The sequence below is a fragment of the Octopus sinensis genome, linkage group LG4 (genome assembly GCF_006345805.1).
Source record: "Octopus sinensis linkage group LG4, ASM634580v1, whole genome shotgun sequence".
In the NCBI taxonomy this organism is placed as follows: Eukaryota; Metazoa; Mollusca; class Cephalopoda; order Octopoda; family Octopodidae; genus Octopus; species Octopus sinensis.
In genome coordinates this window covers 66,292,345-66,318,631 of record NC_043000.1, presented here as the reverse complement: position 1 = coordinate 66,318,631, position 26,287 = coordinate 66,292,345, and the positions used below count along the sequence as shown (strand labels likewise).

The window sequence follows — 26,287 nt, the reverse complement described above, 5'->3', positions numbered from 1 at the left end:
TATATGACAATTTCCAACCAATTGAAAGAGATTGGAAAAACAAAAATACTTGAGAAATGGGTGCTACACGAATTGAACAACAACCAAAAAAAACACCATTTTGTAGTGTTGTCTTCCCTTCTTTTACACAACAAGAACGACCCGTTTCTCGACGAGATTGTGACCTGCAATGAAAAGTGGATTCTTTACGACAACCGGCAATGCTCAGCTCAGTGGTTGGACACTGATGAAGCTCCACAGCACTTCCTGAAGCCGAAGTTGTACCAAAAGATGGTCATGGTGACTGTTTGGTGGTCTGCAGCCGGTCTCATCCAACACAGCTTTTTGGATCCAGGTGAAACCATTACAGCAGAGAAGTACTGTCAGCAATTGGATGAAATACACAAGAAACTCCAACAACAACAGCCAGCATTGGTCAATAGAAAAGGACCAATTCTTCTCCACGACAACACTCGGCCGCACGTCACACAACTGACCCTGCAGAAGTTGAACGAATTAGGCTATGAAACTACCTTACTCACCAGACCTCTCGCCTACTGACTACCACTTTTTCAAGCATCTCGACAACTTCCTGCATGAGAAATGCCTCAAAAACCAAGACAATGCCAAACACGCCTTCAACAACTTCATTGCCACCAGAACGGAGGATTTTTACGCTACTGGCATAAATAAACTTGTTTCTGATGGCGTTTATTTCGATTAATAAAGTTTTGTTTGAGCCGAGCTATGTGCATCTGAATTTAAAGGTTAAAAACCACAAGAACTTTCTTGACAACCTAATAACTGTGAAATTGAATATGCTAAAGATGCATTACTCATCATATGACAGGTAACTTTAGAAGTTTACTTTTGATTACCATTGGGTAATATCAAGAAACATGGAATACATGCAATAATTTGACTTTTATTGAATTTCATGGTGGCTGTACAAAATAATGAAATGAATACTAAAGTCCTTAATGAAAGAAATAAGATCAAAGAGTTGAATTACTTCAGAAATCTGGAGAACAAAAAGGAGTTTTAGCCTGTGAAATTACTATGTTAGAATGATAATGGATTTAGGATGGTGGATAATATTTAGGCATAATTTTTACCCCTGAAGCTGGTGTAAAGGGTATATTTGTAGCAGTTGGTGATGCAAACAGGATAGAGATTTGTACTTATATATTTAGATGTAGCGGTAATGCATATGGGAGGGCATCCAGGTCTGTGTGAATTGCAACTATGTAAATGTAGTGGAAGGCAGATTTTCTAGTAAATAATCACAATATTCTTGTCTACATTATTCACAGTTGTTATTGTTAGTTAACTAGTCAAGAAATTGAAATCTTGGATACTGCTCATTGAAATATACCCTAACAGTAAGAGGAAGCATAATGTTGGGCTTAATGAAGAGAATACAAAATTATCCAGCAGCTGATAAGATTAAGTCTTGAACTATATAGTGTTAGTTTACTCGTTTGCTGCAAGCATCCAGAACAAAAATACTAGAATAATTGTTAAAGTTATAATTAGTCTGAGAATTTTTTTTTCTTTAATTGGATTAGTCAGGAGAGGAGAAATAGCAGACATAGCTTTCTCAGGGCATCCAAGACCAGTGAGAGGAAAGTCACCTCTGACTAGAGAACTTGCTTAAATGCTTGTTAAAGTTAACCAAGAACAATTCCTCCAATGAGCTTCCATGTGGTTTCCAGCCACCAAATTTCACATACAAGGCTTTAGTCGACTTGACACAATGATAGAAGATATTTGCCCATGGTGCTATACATTGGCAGTGAACTTGAAACCATGTAATTGTAAAGCAATTACAGAATCATGCTTAATACAGTAAAATAGTAACATACCAAAGTTTTAAATTAAGATATGTATATTTCACTACACTTAGTGTCCACAACTTTTCTTTGTATTTCCTTTAAATTTACACATGCATACATTTTTGCGAGAGCACAAATAACAAAACTATTGCTCTTTAACCCCAGAATAGGGCCTCCTCTTTCATTCTAGATTCTCTCATATTCAAGGTCTGGTTAACTAATCTAGATTGCACTTTGATTAAGGAGGGTTTTGGTGCCTCTACCTCTCTTCAAAAGATACCACATATTTCATAAAATCAAAGCATATGAAATGTCATGGGTTTGACAGATGTGATACATTATTACCCTAACACTCAAATATTCTCAAAATATATCTAGACAACTTTTCCCAAGTTTTTATTAGGTGAAATCTACAGCAAGTTTTCTCTATTACTAATCCCCAACTAGTATACTTAATGTTACACAAATGTGTTATACACCAGTTTCATCAATGTGTGGCAGAGTGTTCAAATTTTCCAATTGGTTATACTCTCTTACTTTACTAACTTTCAGTTTCTGTTTTAAGTTTAGTTATTTTGAAGATATTTGTTAATTATTTTTTCTATTTTATAGACATAATAATTCCCTGTGTGTGTATAAATGGTTAAATTTGTTACAGAAGAAAATGGCAAAAAACAATGCTAGATTTACAGAACCTGGATGCAATATTACAAATTCAAATGCGAGTTAAACTGCAGAAGCTGATCAACTCACAACAAAAACATCAAATCTTCTTTGCAATATTAATTTACTTTAGCTCATAAGCAAGAAGAGCACTATCCAGTATACTTAAATTGTAATAAAAATTTGGAAAGTAAATATATGACGCCTCCTAAATTAGAAATATATTTAAGAAATACTTCTAGACAATGAAGGTTTCCTTGATACTAGGCATGCAGGCATACTAGACAAACATTTTATCCTGAACTTTTTTTTTATGCATGAAGTAGCCAGGGCTACCCGATGGACAGAAAGACAGTTTCTATGACACCCTACTGCAGACCACCTCATTGACGAACGACAGGGACCTTCTCTTTGTGGCTGGTGATTTCAATGGGCATGTTGGACGACATGCTGGGGGCTTCCATGGCGTACATGGAGGCTACGGTTATGGTTCCCGCAACGAGGAGGGAACCAGGCTGCTGGAGTTCTGCGATGCGAATAGTCTTATGGTCTGCAACACTAACTTCAGGAAACCAACAAGCCACCTGGTCACCTACCGATCGGGCCGGCATACTAGCCAAATCGACTACATCCTTGCCAGAAAAAGGGAAAGATGGCTGCTTATAAATGCCAAAACCTTCCCAGGCGAAGAATGCACTCCACAACATAGACTGGTAGTTAGTGACTTTAGGACGACCAACATGGAGAAGAAGGGTCTGGAAGCTTAAAGACCCTGCAAATGGACAGAGATTTAGAGATATGTTACTTGAAGCCTTTGACGAAGTGGAAGGGGATATAGCTACACATGGGGTAGAAGACAACTGGACGTTTCTGAAGGACAACCTGCTGAAAGCCGCTGACCAGATCTGTGGCTGGTGCAAAGTCCCCTTAAGACCCAAAATAACGTGGTGGTGGAACAATATTGTTGACAGGGCTATTAGACAAAAGAAACAGGCTTGGAAGGCCTGGAAGAACGGTGGTAGCAGGGAAGTGTATCAGACTGCCAGAAGGGAAGCTAGGAGACAGGTCTATCTAGCCAGAGGGGAAGCAGATAAGAGAAAATTTGCCAATGTCCTGCGCCGTGAGGATGAAAGACTTGAGGTATTTCGTGTTGCAAGACAGTGTGTGAGAGAGAATCGTGATGTGGTAGGAGAGAAATGTGTTCGCATGGAGGATGGTTCACTTGCGCTAAATGAGGATGCAAAGAGAGAAGCTTGGAGACGCCACTATGAAAGGTTGCTGAATGAGGAAAATGAATGGGATAAAGAGAGTCTGCCGAATGTTGACCCAATAGAGGGACCAGCTATCCGAGTTGATAGTTCCGTGGTAGCTAAGGCAATTAGAAGCATGAAGACAGGGAAGCCCCAGGCCCATCAGGAATTACTGCAGAGATGCTCAAAATATCTGGTAGTGTCGGCTATAGCATAGTCACCCGTATAGTTAACCAGGTGATACACGAAGGAGTCATACCCAATGACTGGTGTAGCAGCATAATAGTCAACTGCTACAAAGGTAAAGGCGATGCCCTAGATACAAATAACTACAGGGGCATCAAGCTGTTGGATCAGGTAATGAAGGTTACGGAGAGGGTTATTGCCCAGTTAATTAGAGAGAGAGTTAGCTTAGATGATATGCAGTTTGGGTTCGTGCCAGGGAAAAGTACTACTGATGCTATATTCCTGGTAAGACAGCTGCAGGAGAAATACCTAGCCAAAGGTAAGCCCTTGTACCTGGCTTTTGTTGACTTGGAGAAAGCCTTTGACAGGGTGACCCGATTCCTTATCTGGTGGTCAATGAGGAAACTAGGGATAGATGAATGGTTAGTGAGAGCTGTGCGAGCCATGTACAGAGACGCAGCTAGTAAGGTGAGGGTTGGCAACGAGTACAGTGAAAAATTCCGGGTAGAGGTTGGGGTCCACCAAGGTTCAGTCCTCAGCCCCCTCCTATTTATCATAGTCCTCCAGGCAATAACGGAAGAATTTAAGACAGGATGCCCCTGGGAGCTCCTCTATGCTGATGACCTTGCTCTAATTGCTGAGTCACTATCAGAACTGGAGGAGAAGTTTCAGGTGTGGAAACAAGGATTAGAATTGAAGGGCCTTAGAATCAACCTAGCCAAAACCAAAGTCCTAATAAGTAGGAAGGTGGACCAACCACAAACGACTTCAGGTAGATGGCCCTGCTCGATCTGTAAAAAAGGTGTAGGTAGAAACTCTATATGGTGCACCAAGTGTAAGCTATGGACACATAAGAGGTGCAGCAATGTCAAAGGTAGGCTAACTGGGAAGATAGTTTTCGTATGTGGCAGATGCTCAGGAGAAATAAACACTGGAAATGTGCAGAGACCAACTTCTACCACGTTCCAGGGAGACAAACTAGAAGTAGTTGATAGCTTCCGCTACCTAGGAGACCAAGTTAGTAGCGGGGGTGAGTGTGCTGAAAGTGTAACTGCTAGAGTAAGAATAGCCTGGGCAAAGTTTAGAGAGCTCTTACCCCTGCTGGTGACAAAAGGCCTCTCGCTCAGAGTAAAAGGCAGACTTTATGATGCATGTGTACGTACAGCCATGCTACATGGTAGTGAAACATGGGCTGTGACTGCTGAGGATATGCGTAAGCTCGCAAGAAATGAAGCCAGTATGCTCCGATGGATGTGTAATGTCAGTGTTCATAATCGTCAGAGTGTAAGTACCTTGAGAGAAAAGTTGAACCTAAGAAGCGTCAGTTGTGGTGTGCAAGAGAGACGGCTGCGCTGGTATGGTCATATGACGAGAATGGCTGAAGATAGTTGTGTGCAAAAGGGCTACACCCTAGCAGTTGAGGGAACCTGTGGAAGAGGTAGACCCAGGAAAACCTGGGACGAAGTGGTGAAGCACGACCTACGAACTTTAGGTCTCACCAAGGAAATGACTAGAGACCGAGACCTATGGAAGTATGCTGTGCGTGAGAAGACCCGGCAAGACTAGTCAGGCCATAACCCGTGGCCCCTACCTGGGACATAGTCAGTCCACCTGTGCATACCTTCCTTCTTGTGATACTTGTGAAGACCTGTTGAGGCAAGTGAAAATCAAACAAAATCAAAATAGATGAACATCAATGGAATTTGTATCTTTGTGGTACCAGTGCCGGTGGCACACAAGAAAACCATCCGAACGTGGCCGTAGCCAGTACCGCATCGACTGGCCTCCATGCTGTGGGCACGTAACAATCACCATCCAATCGTGGCCGATCGCCAGCCTAATCTGGCTCTTGTGTCGGTGGCACATAAAAAAAACACCATCCGAGCGTGGTCGTCTGCTAGCCTTGTCTGGCACCTGTGTCGGTGGCACATAAAAACACCATCCGAGCGTGGCCGTTCGCCAGCCTCGTCTGGCACCTGTGTCGGTGGCACATAAAAAAAAAAAACAAAAAAAAAAACACCATCCGAGCGTGGTCGTCTGCTATCCTTGTCTGGCACCTGTGTCGGTGGCACATAAAAACACCATCCGAGCGTGGCCATTCGCCAGCCTCGTCTGGCACCTGTGTCGGTGGCACATAAAAACACCAACCGAGCGTGGTCGTCTGCTAGCCTTGTCTGGCACCTGTGTCGGTGGCACATAAAAACACCATCCGAGCGTGGCCGTCTGCCAGCCTCGTCTGGCACCTGTGTCGGTGGCACATAAAAAAACACCATCCGAGCGTGGCCGTTTGCCAGCCTCGTCTGGCACCTGTGTCGGTGGCACATAAAATCACCCACTACACTCTCGGAGTGGTTGGCATTAGGAAGGGCATCCAGCTGTAGAAACACTGCCAGATCTGACTGGCCTGGTGCAGCCTTCGGACTCCCCAGACCCCAGTTGAACCGTCCAACCCATGCTAGCATGGAAAGCGGACGTTAAATGATGATGATGATGATGAAGTACTAAAATTAATGAAAATGGAAAATATTACAGATTACACATCATGATAGTAACTTCAAATTCACTACCAATCTTGCTATGCCCCTATCTATAGCCCAAGGAGTTTGCACAAGCTACTCGTCCACATTTAGTAGCCTCATTGGCCACTGTAGTGTGAGAAAATTTCTAAATTAATATAAAGAGATACGGTACTTTATTCTAAATCACTTTAGCATAAAAGCTCAACAGCCACATTAATCTATAAAGTATTTGACAATTTCATATTTAAATGCAATATATATACACAAAGACACACGAGTCAGTAGACAAATGAAAGGGCACTCAACACATGCTTGAAACTCAGAGTACCAATGAATTTGAATCAAACTGTTTTGATCCATATTTATATATATATATACATATATATATACATACATATACATAAAATTCTCCAAACTTGTATAAATGTGTATAGAATAATATATCAGTTGAATAAAGTTAAAACATAGTCTGGTTTTCTCGTTTTTTATTATTGTATTTAGAAAAAAAATTTTTAGAATGTTAAACAAAAAAAATATTTCGTAATGTTCATAAAGTTCAATTAGCGCTTTCATATATTCGTCATAATCATCAGATTTCAAAATGTATTCAACTGACAGTTGAGTTCATGACAACTGTAGTAAAATGACTGATTTCTTCCTTTTTATACCTCTTAGAAGGCTCCAACAGGTTGAATTTTTACAAATACGGTTTTGATCAGCCCGCATACAGCTTAAACGTCACGGTTTGCTGGGTGCACCGATATTACTGGCAATAGATCCTTTAGTTTAACCAATTAGCTTGCGGTTTACATGTAATGGTTTTATGAGTGAGCAAACTTAGTTTCAATCATTTATATTTCGATTGGTGGGAGTCTTCTGTAATTTGTTTATATTCATATGTTAAAGATATTTTTTAATCAACATCATTAACTGGTTGTTATATTATTGTTGTTATATCAGTTCAGTCAAGGTTTGAACAGTTTAAAACGTTTTTCTTTTATCTTCCTTCCAACCTTACTTGTGTCATATAGTTTGTAGAAGGGAAAAATTAGAAACATTTTCTGACCACATGTTTCTATATGTTCACTCAATGGAACTTGACGAACATTAGTGTTTTGGATTTGTTGTCTGAGGACTCACGAGTGTTCTGATAATGCATTCCCTGTCTAGTCAATATTTAGTTCCTCACAATTAGGGCATTTAATGCAGTAGATCAAATTTCTGCTTTGCGAAATGGGTTCGTCTTTCTCATGTTGCCCTAAGTTGTTATATGCATATCTCTTTTGCTCATTGTATGCTATTTTCTATAAGTAGGAGAGGGTATTTTTGCTTGAGCAGAAATCCTGAGTTCCATAAGTCGTATGTTCCTTATATTTGGATCATCTACTACAGTACAAATATTCCTGGCTAGACAGTACAGGATGTTGTGTTTTGTGTGTGTTGGGTGGCATGATTTGAAATTTAGGTTCTGGTGTGTATCTGCTTTTGTAATAAATATCGGTTGTGATTGTGGTGTTGTTTTTAATTACCTTTATGTCAAGAAATGATAATTGTGTATTGCTCATTTCTGTTGTGAATTTGAGACTAGGGTGTAGATTGTTGAGGAAGGTGCTGAATTCTTCCAGATTTTCTAGGGATTTGGTTCAAATTAGGAAACGATAATCAAGATATCTTTTCTATGTATCCACTGTGTGTCCTCTAAAGGTCATGCCATAGTTCTCTTCAGTTTTTTTGGGGTTCCAAGCATCCTAATACTGAGTTCGGCGAAAGCTGGAGCAAATCACGTCCCCATAGCTGTGCCTCAAATTTGGAGGTAGATTTTTCCATTGAAAAGGAATGTATTGTTTTCGAGAATTAGGCTGACTGTGTCTAGTATGAAGGTTGTCAGTCATTTTACTACCGTTGTCAAGAACTGTCAGTTAAATACATTTTGAAATTTGATAATTACTACGAGCATATGAAAGCGATAACTGAACTTTATGAATATTACAAAATATTGTTTTAATGTGTAACACACTTCAACATTGTAAAAAAATTTTTTTTAAATACAATAATAAAAAATGTGGAAACCAGATCATGTTTTGACTTTATTCAACTGATATATGTATGTGTGTGTGTGTAGCTTTGTACATAATTAAGTCAACGTGTTGACTGATTTGTGCTAGTAGATCACTCGATCAAGGTAAATAATGAAGCATTGGTGCAAAGCAGTGTTTAGGTATGAGTTGAAATATGTTTGTCACATATTTCAACTACTAAAAGGCAAATCATCATTATAAAATTTGTCTAGAAATTTCAATGAAGTCCTTACATGAAGCCTTAGTATTTTATTTTCTCACAACTCACTAATTCCATTTCAAAACTCATATTTTTATGCCCATAAAAGAAGTTTAAAAAGAAAAGAAAACAAAAACAGCATAGATGATTACAATTATTTATGAGAAGTTATTGCAACTTATTTTAATTCCTTAGAATTACAAACATGCTGCCAAAATCAAAAATATAAAATAACTGATTTCACTTTTAGCTTGAGATTTATTATTTTTTTTACTTTCAGTTATTGGACTGAAGCCATGCTAAAGGCTGTACCCTCTAAGCTATAGTTTACATTGATTACATGTATAGATTATATTGACCCTCTTACTTATTTTATAGACTGGTTTTTCAGCCATGGAATGATGAAAAGCAAAATAAACTGGGTAAGATATGAACTATGAACATAGAGGGATGTAACCAAACATCACAGAGTATTTATATAGGTGATTCTGTTGTTTAGATGAAAAATTATTCATGGGCAAATTGTGGCCTGCTGGACTTTCTAAATGGCACACCCGACAATGTTTTTTTAGTAATGTGGCCCACCTGATGATAAACCATGTGGCCCATTTCTCAAAAAAAGTATGTCCATGCCAGCATGGCTTTAACATTTATAAGATAGTTGAGATAGCAGTAAGGTAAAGAGCAAAACAACCTGAAATAAAATATCTTAAAAACAAACAAAAAAAAAAAAAATCAATATACAAGATAATCTTGGCTGTACCAAGTGCTCTTCTAGCCAAAATTGACTTTGTAAAATACAACTTACTGTGTTGTAAGAAAAATTATCATCCAATTCAGTTTGCTTCATGTTAAAATATTGTATGTTAGATACTGAAGACTTACATATGTGGAATATAAAGATAATCTTCACATTTTTAAATACTTCCAGTTTTATTTTATTTTCTTTTTTAAATTGATCATAATTTATGAAAATAAATACAACATATGACGGCTGTTTACTTCTATTGTAATTGCTTTTATTCCATTAAAAAAAAATCAATATGATCATGTAATTTATGAATTAACAACAGAAAAATTGTTTGGCATGTTTTTATACCAAAAAGCCTTTAGAATATGAGCTGTTAGGCACAGGCATTTTTAGACTAAAATACTTTGGAGAGAAACAGTTTTTAAAGAATAGACAAAAAAATCTGTATAATAATAGCCAATATAAATGTTGGCTGGTTGATTATCCAGTACCATTTTACATCATAAAGAGAAGGGGAAAGAGAGTAAAAGATGCAAAGAGTTAACTTAAGAGGTACAAAATGTATGCACATACTAGTCTTAGTGGCAGGAAGACAGTAAACAGTAGGGTAGCTATGGGGAAGAGTTATACAGATGAGAAATTTGTTTTAATTTTTATTTTAAGGTAAGAAGTATTTTTTCTTTTGAAAATCAGTATTTATTTGCCCATTTTGTGTAAACACCAAGAAACAAGTTATATTACAATGATTGTATGTATGCCATATATCCTGATATTACCCATGGTAGCCAAAGTATACCCATCATATAATAGGTAGGTAACACTACCTCAGTATAATTGCTGATATAAAAGTTGCTTGTGTGGTTGGACAATTTTTTTTAGTAATGCCTTACATCATATAGAGAGAGGAAGAGAGAGAGAGAGAGGAAGAGAGAGAGAGAGAGAGAGAGAGAGAGAGAGAGTGAGCATAAAAGACAGAGAGAAGTAAAATCAGAGGTGCAGGATAAATGCACACTAGGCTTGGTAGCAGAAGGAGGAAGAGGAGAAATAAATAAATGACAACAGTTATGGGAAGGGTCAAGCAAATGAGAAATTTTATTTTTCTTAGAATAATTATTTTTCTTCTGAAAATTATTATTCATTTCATCATTTTTCTGTTGGCATTAAGAAATTTAATGAAAGTTAAACTATAATTATTTTATGTAATGCCATACTTCTTGATATTACCCATGATGGTCAAAAGTATACATCTAAAGTTACCTGCCCATATGATGAGTAATACTAGCAACAATAAAATGCTTTAACCCTTTTGTTACCAACCCGGCCGAAACTGACTCTGGCTCTGTAGTACAAATGTCTTGTTTTCATAAGTTTTGAATTAAAATCTTCCATCAAACCTTAGTCACAATTTATGTTCCAAACACTAGCTGAATGATAACTAAGTTATTTTATTTAATTCTTTGTTATATTTAAAATTAATTGAAAGAAACACAGAGCATCTCAAAATAAATACAATAACGAAAGGGTTAACACATCTAATTTCACAGTTATTAATTTTACTGTTTCCTGCACGAAAAACCATGACTTAAGTGTTTCTTTAACTTAGGATCTCATAGAAACAATTCTGTTTCAAAGAACAAATTGTTAATAAATTTTGGGTTTGTATTTTTAAATCTTGTTCTACAGATACAAGGTTTCTTTAATAGATTTTGTAGCAATACACACTTCAGTCTTTTACAGTAAAATTTGTTTTTTTTACTGATTTCTTTCATGTTACATTTACTTACACTACCGTCAGAAATTAATTAGCACCCTTGATTTGCTCACCATGAAGCATGGTGGGGGTGGTCTGATGGTGTGAGGGGCGTTCAGCTACAGTGGTGTTGGGCGGCTCTATGCCGTCGAAGGCAACATCAACGCAGCAAAGTACGTTGAGATAGTACGGGATACCTCTTTGGTGGCAAGGAGTACGTGCTGGCCAGTCACCTGACCTGAACCCTATTGAGAACCTCTGGAGTCGATTGGGTAGGGATTTGAATGTGCAGCAATACAGGAACCGACACGAGCTGTTTGGGGCACTTCTTGCTGCATGAGGGGCAATCCCTGCACAGTACCTGCAGGCACTCATAGACAGCATGCCGACCCGCGTAGCAGCTGTCATTGCTACCAAAGGAGGAGCAACAAGATATTGATTAAATTTCACGATTAATAACAATTATGTGGTGTGCTGGGATATGTTTTAATAAATTTTTGATTAAAAACGAGTTCATTTCTGATAATAAGCTAATTAAATTAAGAAAATGTAAGAAAATGTAGAAATTTGAGAAGTGCTAATTAATTTCCGACGCAAGTGTAAGTTTTATATTCAAATATAATGGATTTTGTCTGTTCTTGTTGAAAAATTTGTCATGCATAGAAATAATTGCATCCATAGGTCTTTGTTCACACAAATAGATTTGATATATGTATACACATCCATGACTTTTGATTCAGTATCATCTCATTTGTGACATCCACACCATCTTATTCCAAATCTTCTTTGATTTCAACCAACGGATCATACAGAAATCATTTCACTCCTTTTCCATCATTTTTTCTGTCTTCACTGATACACACTTCTAATCTGTGTGTGTGTGTATCATCTTTTAATGTCCACTTTCCATACTGTCATGGGTTGGACAGTTTGATAGGAACCAGCTAGGCAGAAGTCTACACCAGACTTCAGTGTCTGTTTTGGCATGGTTTTTACAGCTGGATACCCATAAAAACCATGCCAAAACAGACATGTACACAGAACTATTTCATATTCATGCTACATCATCACATTTCATTTACATTTATTATTCATATCAGACTGAAAGCTTTTCTCAAAAATTGTCCATCAAAGCCAATAATGATGGTCTTCTTCCAATATGGGTCTTTTAGCGACTATATCTAAATCCTTGATGTGCAGCTTGAATTGTAGTCAAAACACGTAAACACTTGGTTGGTAAAAGCAGGTTAGCTTTCATATATAACACTTTTCCTGCTTCTAATGTCACTGAGTGTAACATCTTAAATTCCCTTCTACCAGCAGAGAACTCACTAAGACAAGTGGTAGGCAATGAGGTCATTTTTGAGGACTCACTGACACTATGGGCTTCAGTTCTTAATCATTTACATAGTTAAACCTAATGAATTGATTTTACACACACTCAAAATCCAAAACTTCATTTACTAATAAAATATGCCATTTGCTTATGTACAAAAACTATCTCCTGGATTCCTTTTTATTCACCTCCATTCCTTCTTCACAGCTGTGCAATTAGTTGTAATAAGGGCACCTAACTGTAAAAACATTTTCCAACAAAAAATCCTATCGACCCAAGCTAGCATGGATGAAAAATTATGCAAACAAAGCAAAATTATCATAACAGTACCCTTCCTTACATTAAGTGATAATGATGACAGATTAATGTAAATATGGTATAAACAGTAAAGTAAATACAAGGAGTTGTGGCTTTTAATTGTCTCTTTACATTCTGAGTCCAAATTTCATGAATATTGATTTTATCTTTCATCTTTCTAAGGTTGATTAAATAAAGGTTGATAATGGATTGGGGTTGACTTAACAATGACAGCTCTTCCCTACAAACTTGAGCCCTTGCACCCAAGTTAGAAACAAATAAGGTACAGGCATAGCTGTGTGATAAGAAGCTTGCTTCCCAACAACATAGTTCCATTGTGTAGCACCTTGGGCAAGTGTTATAGCCTTGGGCCAACCAAAGCTTTGTGAGTGGATTTGGTAGATGGAAACTGAAAGCAGCACGTCATGAATCATGTGTGTGTGTATTCACCATCATTGCGTGACAACTCTGGTGTGGGTGTGTTTATGTTCCTGTAATGTAGCAGTTTGGCAAAAGAGACTGACTGAAACAAGTAAAAGATAAAAGATAGATAAGGCTTATGCATTTAGTTTTGGCTGTAATAGATTATTATATACTTATTCAGACTTGGTTGTTATAGTCAGTCATGACATTTTGTACTCTCTAACCTTCTTCAGGAGGTGAATTCTTCTCCTTCTGTTAACCAAACCAGAAATATTCTGCTATTTGTGATATCACTTGCTTGTTCTGATTAATCCAGAGTCTTCATTGGTTGGTTGGTTGGTTCTTGAAGTGAATCAATGATTGTATTGACTACACAATGGATTTAATAAAAGTTTCAGTTTGAAATTCTAGGAGCGTTTCTGAATACACTCTGGTCTTCTTCAGATACCTATCGTACCCAAAGAAGGTATAATGGGTGAAACATTGTGACTATAATAAGCAAGATGAAGATAGCCACAAGTCCAATGATGATGATGATGTCAATGATAATGTCTCATTTCAGAAAATCAGACAAAAAAAAACAAAAGTAGATTAGTTATTGGAAGGGAAACTATGGACAAGCTAAGATCTCCAAGAATAAAATTCTATGAGAAAAAAATATAGATTTTGACTAGAGGTAATATGAAGAGAAGAAGGATGTGCATGGAAAGAAAGGTATATTGAATTTATTTAAGTCAGTGGTTTTTGAGAGTCCACACAAACCAAATAGTAAGCTGGGGATGCACAGTAGTATTTTAAGGGTTAACGGAAAAGTTTTGCTTTAGATATACATAGTTCAACCTACGCAATTGAATGTGCAAATAATAAAATAGGAATTTTGAAAGATGTATTACTAAAACTAGTTTTTAAACATCGAATGGCTGAGAGGATTCACAAAATAAAACAATGATCAAAGGGATCCATAAATAAAGAATGGTTGAGAACCATTGATTTAAGTTGTGAAGTGTACAATCAAAAATCCAAAGGAGCAGAGATTTTCTTTGTTTTTTTTTTGCAGCAATAGTAAGAGAAACAAAAAAGGATCATAGCTCAGTGAAGTAAAGTAAACTGATATTTTTTCTAGATGCAGTTGATTGTTTAGTCATGATGTCTGAAGAATATCTGATATACGAGCATTATTACATTAAGACACTGGGTACAATTGTACCTTATATAGAATACCAAAGTTGTTCAAAGCTTAAGTGTTTTTTGTATATTCTGAAGAGGACCTAAATTTTGGATACTGTTTTATGACATCACTGTAAAAGAAAACCACTTACAGTAAAGCCTTGCATTTACAGAGAAGTGAGGTAGTTGTTCTGCCCCAAACCAGCCCTGGTTGAGCAGGTCTATGTTAAAGGGGATCTGAACAATGACCAATCTATTTTTTTAATATTCAATATGTCCTTCCACCATGATCATAGTCAGGTGTGATTCAAGAGAAATTTGGCAGCTACTTTTAGCAGTTCAAATAAGCATGTAAAGATTTCTTCATAGGCTTGTGCAAATTTGATTTCTTGAGATGTGTAATATTTAGACTTTAGAGGAATCATCATAACATATGCAGCAACAGAGTGACATAGTAAGTTAGTGGTTAGTTTCAAGTAAGGCTAGAATAAGTAAATTAGATACTGGCATCATCAAAACTAGTAAATAGCTATTTGTACAAGATAGTAGAGATTAGAGAAAGGCAGTTGACAGAATTGGTAAAATGTCAAATAATGTTTTGCAATAACTGTTTCAGGTTTTAGTATTCTTAGATCACATCTGCCAAGGTTAAATTTATCTTTCATCCTTCCAGGGTTGATATTGGAGGAGGACTGAACTAGGGGGCTAGCAAAATCCATCTAATCCAGACCAATGGAACAAGAAAAGGAAAAAAAGGTGGGGGGAATAAGAAATTCATGCAAAAGAAAAATTCAACAGAAATCATTTCCAAAGACCAGGTTTGTCATAAAATATATGTGAGAAGCAGGATACAAAAGTGCCTCAAATATGTAGCAATGAAATATGAAATATGAAGATGGGATATCTACAAACACAAGGAACAAGATTCCCTGGATACATAATGTAGTTAGATTTAATAGGCTCAGAGTCAATCAAGTAACTGTGGGCCTGCAAAAAGTTGCATATTCTTGTGCCAAAAAGTATTTTGCAGTGACAGGGTTCAGTCAATTGTTTTCCAGATAAAACAACTGACAGAGTTGCAATGACAACGTTGATCATCTTTGCTAGCAGGTCACCTGATCAATCAAATTGAACAGACATGTTCTTATAATCTAGCATCTTCATTTTACCAGAGAAGTGTAATGAACCTGTGATTACCTCATTGAAGACCCATCTGGTTTAAATGTCTAATCATCAAGGCTATTGTTCACAAATGCATGTTATATAAAACAGCTTGCAATAATGCAATTATGATTCAGAAGTAATAAGGTGCCACTCATAAGAAAAAGATTTAAGTAATAAGCAGAGCACAATGAAAAATGAATGAAGGGCAAGGTATCAGTATGCAGATAACTACAATTAAAATAGGTCAAAATGTTCACATGAGAAGGTTAAGTTTAAACAATGAACAAAAATTAAAAGACTAAACAATTTTGAAATTACATTCTAAAGAGGCTACCCTGTGTAAGTAAGCATTAAATGAAGATAAATATATGCTTTGGCTTCATGTAAAAAAAAAAACCCTTTTAATTTCTTTTCTTCATTTACATTTAGTTATATTACTATAATAGTTAATCACACCATAATATGAAAAGACTTATTTAACAATTCTTGATAAAATCTAGTTCAATTAATAACTCTGGTAACATTTTGCTTTCCTTTCCTTTGAACTGCCCCACTTGTATAAAATATTACATGATGCCAAATTGAAGCATGATAAAGATGAAAACCACCTTTAAATAAATATTTTTTATACAAGCGCAATTGCTATGTTATTAATACCTAAATTGGCAAGTTGCCCAAATGATGGTATGGGATAAATAGATCTGTGGGTTATGCCACAAACTGTTAAATGTTATACTCTCAGGAAAATTCTCTCAGCTGGAACACATGCAAATTACAATACTGGTAATGGATTGCAACCGTGCTAGTGCATTGCTTTTAAAAGGTTTTACTTGTTACTTGATCATTTTGACCCCAGGACTTATTTTAGTGTGGAACTTATTTTATAAATTCATATTGGAAAAAAACTACTTAATTACAGGTTATAAAGGGACACAACACAGCTCTTTAGACCAGCATAAACACACACACACAGAGTGTGCCAGGTATCTGTGAACAAACTTTAGTAAGTCATATAAAGACAACCTAATGTAATACAGCAGGCACTAAATTTTAACTTTTCTCATTTTTCTTTCAAATATATCATCAGCATCAACATACGACAGATTCCAGTCTGACAAAATAACTGAAAAAAACACACTATGTTCATGACTCTAGCCACCAACTACAATAGCTGAGAATAACTAGCACTTGTATCCAGAATCAGTATAGAGCTGGAGGTCCTTGATGAGGGATATGTTATCCATGGTTAAGAGAAAGAAACATTCTCAGGAGTAAGACATCAACAGAATGGCTGAGTTTGTCCAGGTCATCATAGCAACAATCCTAGCAGGTCAATGAGGGCTCTCACTAGGTAGCACAAAGTGATGGTGTCAACAGTCAACTTTCAGATGTGTTGTACAGAAGAATATCAGATACAAAGCCTAAATGAGAGCGGACAGTTATGTGTGAGACAACCCAGAAAAACTATGTAAACATGTGGCCTTCTAGCTCTCCCAATTTGAACTCAAACAACTGCTGCATCCAAGGTGTCTTTGGGAGAGAAAACAAATCTCACCTCTCCACAGCACCAGGAACTTGTTGGCAGTCGACATCATGAATAGCATGGAAAGGGACCACTTGATTCTGGTATGCAGTAATTTCCACAGTCATATTAAGATAGCCATTAGGGCTGGTAATGGTTTCACTGATAAGCTCATTTCTTCGATTTTTCTTGTTGAATGTGTACTTGATGTACCCTGTAGGTGATAGGCTTTGGCAGTTTGTCAGCCACATTTCTCTGACAAGGTTTTGGTCAACCTGGTGCAATAATAGAAAGCACTCACCTAAGATTCTGTACAGTATGACCAAAATCCAAAACCATGTGCTACCAAAGTAAACTCCTTAACCAAACAGTTTTTATTTAGCAATTAATTTTTCTTTTACCATCACTTGTAACCGTGTTTTTTCTATTCTAACCTATTTTAGAAGTTGCTGACTTCTATAATATATACTTCTAAAACAATGATGTAACAAGATTTCATGCTTATTTTCACCTAGAGTCATGAATATAAAGTAATGACTGAAAGGTACAATTGCAAATACAAACAACCAAAATGGGCTTTCCCTAAATGATCTCTTCAGTTATGTTACACAACAGAGTGCAAACACTTCTTCAGGATTATTTAAATGAATTATAGAAAGATTACGACACAACTGTTTATATAACAAATTATAGTATTACAATTTGCCACATGAAATATAGAACTATTATTTATCATATAAAAAAAAATTTTCTAAAAGAGAAAATATTGTAAAATATTTACTGTTTTAGTGAAAAATACCTCTAGATTAATAATGTCAATCTAACAAAGAGTCTAACTGGTACAATCCCTAAATAAATAGTGCAACAATTATACTATGGAAACACCCACAACCTTTAATGAGGAAGTGAGGCATTATTAAATACTATCTTCATATAGTGTCATGCCAAGTCAGCTTGACAAGAGCCAATCCCTGCAGAGAGTATAACTAGTAGTGTAAAAATGCTCCACCAGCAATCAAGCTTATCCCCAGTCTATGGTGCTTATTTGTAACCTCTTGCTGAACAATTTATGATATTATGACACTGATAAAACGACAATTTTCCTATCACTAAAAATTCAACTAAGCTATGGTTTTTATAAATTATGCTGCATTATAGGCAAGTTCTTCTTTTCATTAATCTTTCTTTTTTTATATATCAGATCTATATAGAATTATTTGAACTGTTAGAATAAAATATTTTACAACTTATATATTTTTGAGGTTTCCATCTTTCAGAGCTGAACATTTATCTGCACCTTTATGCACAAGCATGAGCAAGGGATTTTATTCTTATTTTTGAGGGAAGTTTGGCATTTGCCCATACATGTAAGTCTCCCTTCTTCACAACATCAATGTTGTCCAAAGGCAAGCTGCAACTTTGGGGCTAATACACCTTAACATCAGTGTCATCACAACCATTGTTGTCAGAATGCAAACAACCAGAACAAACACAAGGCATCTAGGCTGATGTTCGAACAGTTCCACCAACCCAATCCACCAAAAGTACCTGCACAGGTCCATTTTTTTTTTTTCAATGACCCCCAAAAAGATGAAAAGCAAAGTTGAGTTTGGCAAGATTTGAACAGCATAAAGTTGGGACAGAGTGCAAGGCATTCTATCCAACACTCTACTGACACTGCTAGATCACCACCTTACAACTGTCAATAATGACAACCAGAAAGAAATAGTGTTAGTCATCTCATGCATATCACAGGTACAACATGAATTTTCTGAAACCTTTGGTTCCAAAGCTGTTCTGAATTACTAATTTTTTTCTGAACCAGGAGTTAGTCAAAACACTCTAAACTAAACAAATATTAAATTTACTTAAATATTTAAATGAAATACAGGTACCTGTACATTATTATAAATGATACGAGTTTATTAATACTGCACTGTGCAAGGCACTAGTCTGTGCTAAGTATCAGTAAATTAATCTGGCATCTGTAAGAATTTGAGGTTTCTGTTTGTGAGTTGGTGAGTATAAGAGGTTCCAGACCATCAGTGTCCAGAAAATTGGTGTACACATACCAATCAACACTATACTAATTAGTATAAAAATATCGATGGAAATAAGTTTGCCTAGACTACGTAACTTTTGATGTTTATCTACACTAGATATTTTATATTATCTAAGGTAGTGAACTGGCAGAAACGTTAGCATGCTGGGTGAAATGCTTAGCGGTATTTCATTCTGAGTTCAAATTCTGCCATGGTCGACTTTGCCTTTCATCCTTTCAGGGTCGATAAATTAAGTACCAGTTGCATACTGGGGTCAATCTAATCAACTGCCCCCCCAAAAAAAATTTCAGGCCTTGTGCCTAGAGTAGAAAAGAATATTTTATATTATCTAAATAAATCTAGCTGTAATGACAATTATTGTATATTAACTTAGATATTACAACAAAATAACAATTGCTATTGAAAAGAAATGTCTTTTGGAGAAACAAAGATTTTACTTAATGACTGTCTGGTTAAGAAGCTCACCTAGCAATAATGTGGTTTCAAGTTCTATCCTACTTTGTGGCACTTTGAGCATGTGCCTTCTTCTATAGCCTCGAGCTGAGTATTGCCTTCTGAATGAATTTAGTAGATGGAAACTGTCAAGAAGCCTGTCAAGGCATGGTCGTGTGCTTAAGAAGCTTGCTTTGCTACCACATGGTTTTAGGTTCAGTCGCACTGTGCGACTCCTTGGGCAAATGTCTCCTCCTGTAGCCATGGGCAGCCCAAAGCTTTGAGTGAATTTGGTAGATGGTAACTGTGGAAGCCCATAGTATAAATATATGTATGCATGTATGTCTGTCCACTACTGCTTGACAACTGGAGTTTGTTTACATCCACATAATTTAGCAGTTCAGCAAGAGGCTGATAGAATAAATATCAAACTTAAAAAAATACACTGAGGTGGAGTTGTTTGACTAAGCCCTCAAAGCAGTACAATGACTAAACAAGTAAAAGAAGGTCGCACTTATTTGTCCCACTCTACTATGCAGTTCAAACTAACATGGCTCATATTTTATTTGTAATATATTAATTACAGAATGTACTTATATGCATGTCATCACATACACAGTGTTCTTTAATATTTAAATTTCCTAGATCAAGAATGAGAAGAAAACTGGCAAGACTGAAGAGTAATGGTATATCAGAGTGCAGACTTCCCAATATGGAAAACATTTTTGTTAGATTGGTCTGGAGGAAGAGGCTCTGCCTATGCCTTTTGCAGTTTTTTTAAGACCAGTGAGACTGATGCCATTAACATTCATCTTGAACAGTAGCAAGCCAATGGCTGCAGGAGATATATGTGCTAAGAGGGAATTTCAGAGGACTGACACCCCAGAGAGGAAGGACTAGTCATAAAGGTTAGTCCAGACATGGGAAGCTGAAAGCAACATGGATGGAGAGAGAGACAAGTTAGCTGGAAGTACTTGACAAGAGATGGTACAAGACTAGCCAGCTGCGAGGAGCGGGGGCTTATGTAGCACCAACAGAAAAGGTAGGAAGAGAAGACAGTATGTTTGTGGACCAGAGATTGGTATGTGTTTGAGAGCAATTTCATGCCAACCAGTTAAGTGGTCTTTCCTTGAATGTCAGAAGCACTATCTAAAATGTTGAAGCAATACTTAATAGTAGGTCTCACCTGAGCTTTATAGAAAGTTAATAGTTATCAGGGAATAGTAGTCTGGTTTTGAAGACAAAGGTCTGGCTATGTAATGCAGTTTTTGTTCTGCTAAGGATGAACATTCACCAAGAGAGTTCCTCGGTTTTTGTAAGGCCCAGTTCTAGTTCAGTGTTGTTAGCCTTGGAGATGGGAGTGATTATTCTCTTATTTTTACAGTTGACTATTTCCACAGTATTGTCTCAAATATTAGTTGTTCAGCCCTGCATAAAGCGTATCTATGATCAAAGATATACTAACCATGACAATCCCATCTTTTTTTGCAAAGTACAGTGCTCCCAAGACAACATTTTCCAGATAGTGATGCTAGCTACTATTTCTTGCAAATTGAATACCCACATAAAGGCTCCTTGCAGAAAGTCTTTGAGTAAGCCTTTATAAGGGGGTCATGAGGCATTTAACCTACATTTCATAGACAACCTAAAAATCATAGATTCCACTTAGTTCAGTTCGTGTAACTGAATACTAAACAATGTCTAATTCCAGAATTAGTCATTTGCTAAAGTAAACAAATCAGTTCAAAAGATACTGTTGTGTAAAATAATTTGCTCAGACAAATTGTTGAATTTTCCCAACAAATCTACACCTGCCAACAAGAGAGAATTGACAGCTGGTCCTATCTGTCAAAATCCTAACTTTTCTATCATAACAAAATAGTATATAATTAACCAATTTCTCAAAACTAATTCATTTGATCAGAACAGTGGAGAAAATGGTGACAGTAGTGGAAATCAATGCTGTTTTCAGTAACAACATTTTACATTCCAAGTTCAAATACTGAGTCAAATTTGCTCTTCATCCCTCCTGAACTTATCTGAAGTACTAGTCTTGAACTGAGTTGATTCAATTAACTATATCCATCCTCCTATAATTTGAGCTGTTGTGAAAAACCAATATTATACACGATCAAATTGTATACTACCTTTTGTTATTCTAAGTTCTATGTTCACTGTACGTACAGGTATAAACTGTCAAATATGAATAACTTAATAAACTGTAGCAGTAAGATGACCTAAGAACCAATTTTAATTATATCGAAGATACAGTTGACTTAAGGCAGCTCACCGGCATGTCTACAAGAAGTATATAAAAATTTAAAACTTACTAACCTTTTCATTATATATTTTAAAATTGATATATTCTTTTACCTAAATATATTCTCAGTCTGAAAGTAGGTTGAATGTTTTCCAGAAAACAAAATAAACTCACATTGAATATTCAAATGAATAAAAAAAAAACTAGATCAAATGAAATGTAGCTGTTAATGTGGTGAATCAAACACCTCAATGGAATGCAAAAGATTTCTCCTCTAGGCGATAGAAGTCAGTCTTCACTGAAACCTCTCCGGCTTGTAACTCACTAACTACATGATAGTTTTAACTGGGGGAAAACGGAGCTCTATCAAGTTCAATACTGGCATAATAACATTGGGTCCAAAATAAATTAAGAAATAGGGTAGCAAATTTCACAAGACCGCTGAATAAACTATATTTATAAGAAACTTAAACTTAGTAAATACAGTTTTATTACGTCATCAAAAGTTTTTAATTTAATGTTAATCACTAATAAAAGATTCATAATACAACACTATGAGGATACTAATTGTGTGAGTGTGTGTGTGTGTGTATATATATATATATATATATATATATATATATATATATATAATGTATATATGTATGTATGTATGTATATATATATATATATAGCTTTTCCGGAGAAATAGGTCATAAACACAGCCACCGATCTCCGGGCTAATTTTCAAGTTAGAAAATGGTGGATAATAGCAGAATTAGATTGTTCAAAGACAACCGAGAGTATGAATCTAATAATTAACTAATAGTAATAGGAAACCTCCAGACTCCTATATTACTACATACTAATTATCCAGACTCCATTACACAGATGGTTACAGTATAAATAAACAGGTGAAGTTCGAAAATTTTCAAGAGAACCAATATGAAAAGAGGCAACGGAAGCTTCAATGAGTACACTACCAAAGACTTACGAAAATATTAAACATGGAGAAAATAAGCAATAGGTACAGAGGAAAATAAATTTATTAATGGGTAGAAGACAAAACCAGCAGGTAGAAATATCAATTTTGTGAGTCTCCACCGCATAACCAGAAATTGCTTAAAGTCGATACTTTTTGACGAACCACTAGAAAAATCGTGATCGGAACTTTCTAACGTTACTTAATCGATAAATTACAGATTCTTAGTACGGAAAATAATTGAAAAAATATATATATATCAGTTGTGAAATGAAGAGTAGAGTACATCGGTCTGCATTAGTAGCTGGGTGGAGTCGTGAAGTAATGTAGAACAATAAAAAAAATTAGATGACTAAAAATAAAACTCCGCTAGTTAGTAGATTGGAAAGAAGAAAAAGGAGGACAAAAACCCCCGCAGAGGAATAAATAGTCTGCTAAAAAAAATTCTTGGAAGAATATAGAAGAATCATTTTCTTTAAAAGAACGTTAAGAGGCAGGATGAAGCAAGTAGACACAGGTAGCAGGCCTTGACATTGCAGTACTGTAGAAGAAGCACTGAAGGAATGTTATTCATCATACTGGAGAAATGGCTTAAGCTATCGCAACCGACCTTATCTTGTTACTGGAGATTTTTTTTTTATTCGTGGCTGCTGCTTCGATAATTTTATATAGCAGAAAGCTGTGGTTACACTAGAGAAATCGTAAGATACTATTAAGACTATGAAAGATTCGGCTTAACTATAAACAAAAATTCTGACGTTTTATTTAATCTAAGGAAGTCATTTCCGGATATATAAATAAAAAAAACAAAACAAAAAAAATGATAACGAAAATATTTATAAAAAATGTCAAAACATTTATAAATATGGTGAAAACACGGCTAAATCTTTAGATTTTATACTAAATTACATTCAAGAAAGAGAAATTATTGTAAGATTTAAATGTAGACGAAGCCGATAGTAGCATTGTCGGAATTTCATAAGAACCATGGTTAAGAGGAATGGTCGTTTTTGTATGAAGAAAGTAGCAGCCAGTGCAATGAGAGAAAAAAAAAAGGCACGTGCAAATAACTCGAATATAAATATCCATATTGATAAGCAGGTGTACAGGCCTTCGAATGGGTGGAGTTTCTCACCATTCAACAGATGGCATAATCTTAAGGTGATCAACCAGAAAATTATTTTAATACGGGCAGTATGTGAGATAAATTTGAAATCAAACAACCACTTCAAATTGTATTCTCTAGATGAGACATTATATTAGAGACCGATTTAAAATAATGGTGAAGAAAATCCAAGTGAACAATATTACCTAAAGTGGTTAAATATTTGTTTACAAATTAGGAAGGAAATGAAAATAAATGAAACTGTACTCCACTTACCTGAAAATCTACTAACATATCCTCTGTGCTAGCAGCCCCCTAAAAGATTGAAAAAGATCTTGTGTCAACATCACGAAACAAAATGTCAACAGAATTAGAAATAAACGTTCAAGTTTATTTAGACAGGGAACGAACAATTGTTTATATGCGATAATTTACCATCATCAACACTTGGGGAATTGGGAAATCTTTATTTCAAATTAATTCATTTAATAATAAATACATTTTCAGAGAACTTTATTACAAATTAATTGTATGCAATGGAATGTGTAAATAATGCTAGGCTAAAGAGAAAGAATTTATTAAAGAAACGTGCGTCAAATATATTTTTAAAGATGAATAAGGTTTAGATCCTTCTTATTTGGGTTCAGATCTAAAGAAACAGTTGTTAATAAAGGCGAACAATATTTCCTAGCATATACATACATACACGTGTTTGAGTCTATAATAACATAGGCGTCTCCAGCTTTGTCAAATGAAAGAAAAAATATACACAAATTTCATATACAACATATAATGCAGGTTTTCAAAGCAGAATATTAATGCTAGATCTAAAAACGGGGGTTTTCTATCATGTAGATGTTTAAAATAATGATTTAAAACAACTTTATTTAGAGTTAGAATAAAGTTTCAAGTGAAAGAGAGGGAGGGGTAGGAAGAGGAAATGTTAGAAAGTAATACCTCAGTCTCTTGCGCCACCTCCATACGCTTCCATGGGTCTGCTAGCGGAGCCAGCGGCATTTTGGGGCTAAAAAGCGGAATCTTGACAACAGAATAAGTTTGGGGAGGGGGGTACGTCAAATATTTCCAATAAGAGACGACAAATTCGCTCCACCTCAAACCACCTCTGCCACTTTGTGCAGTATTTCTCGACAAGTCCGATCATAAAATGGCGTCTACAGCCAGACCACAACGAGGCTTTGGTTTCAGCAGAAGCGTGACGTATATTATCTAAACACCAGCAGCAGCAGCAGCTGATTATACTGGAATTTAGATAGTAGTTGAACTGTACTTTACACATACATATACGCACACATACATGCATGCATACATACATACATACATACATACATACATACATCATACATACATACATACATACATACATACATACATGCATGCATGCATGCATGCACGCACGCACGCACGCACAACACACGCAAACACATACATCAATTTTGAGCTCCCGTATTAACCAAGCTCTTTACAAATTCCATTCTATTCTCTTATCATCCCTTCCAATTGAGATTTGGAATATATATATATATGTATATATATATATATATATATATATATATATATATAATATATATATATATATATATATATATATATATATATATATATATATATATATACACCGTAGTTTAATGTAAAAAGACAATAAGTCCAATCTGTGGACAATATTTTCAGTCGTCTGTTTGTAAACTCTGGTCTAAATGTGGTATGTTTCTAAAATAAAGCATTCTTGCATTAGTTATCCGTTATCACCTATACACCAATAGGGTTGTTCAAAATACACAAGTTTACCTCTTTTTTCTTTTTTTAGACTGAAATCACAAATCTAAATTTAAATCAAGTGCTTTCTGATTATAGTCTGATTTATAAAATATTAGTTTAAGATTGTTCAGCATTTAGAAAATTATCATGTTTATAGCCAAGAGAAAGACAGATTTTATCTTTTATCTAGGCAAATCTTTCAAGAGATATATAAAAGATGAGGAACAAAGAAAATAGAGAAGGTAATATCTCAGGTGAACTGGCAGTTCAAAGACTGTTTAGATGAATATATAAACTATGTTACTAGGTGACCTACATAGTTCTGAAAGAGAAAGAAGTAAAATTTTTAAATATCTCAAACCCAAAATTAGCAGATCGAGTTTGGAGGATTACTGCATATGTTAATAACAAAGAGCTTCTGTATTATACCAAGAGCAAGGTCATATGAGATGTATGATATGACATGTATGAAATGAGACCTACTGCTATAATCAGGAAAGTATTAATTAGTTATAGCAATTTTGGTTGTTGCTGAAGTTATTATTTCACTCCAAAGTCAACCCCCCCCCCA

The 26,287-nt window shown here is 35.7% G+C and overlaps 1 protein-coding gene across 2 annotated transcripts in view; it reads right to left on the bottom strand.

Moving 5' to 3' along the window:
- Positions 1 to 25,127, bottom strand: part of LOC115210294 (ribosomal protein S6 kinase 2 beta) — a 93,048-nt gene extending 67,921 nt beyond the window's left edge. The window contains exons 1-2 of one of the 2 annotated variants that reach the window (XM_029778812.2): positions 24,898 to 25,127; positions 24,217 to 24,255 (exon numbers count right to left, since the gene is read on the bottom strand). In XM_029778812.2, the coding sequence (XP_029634672.1) occupies positions 24,217 to 24,255; positions 24,898 to 24,957 (99 nt within the window). In that variant the 5' untranslated portion in view covers positions 24,958 to 25,127. The remainder of the gene's footprint in view (positions 1 to 24,216; positions 24,256 to 24,897) is intronic. The other variant, XM_029778811.2, reaches the window with a different exon arrangement.
- Positions 25,128 to 26,287: the final 1,160 nt, after the last annotated feature.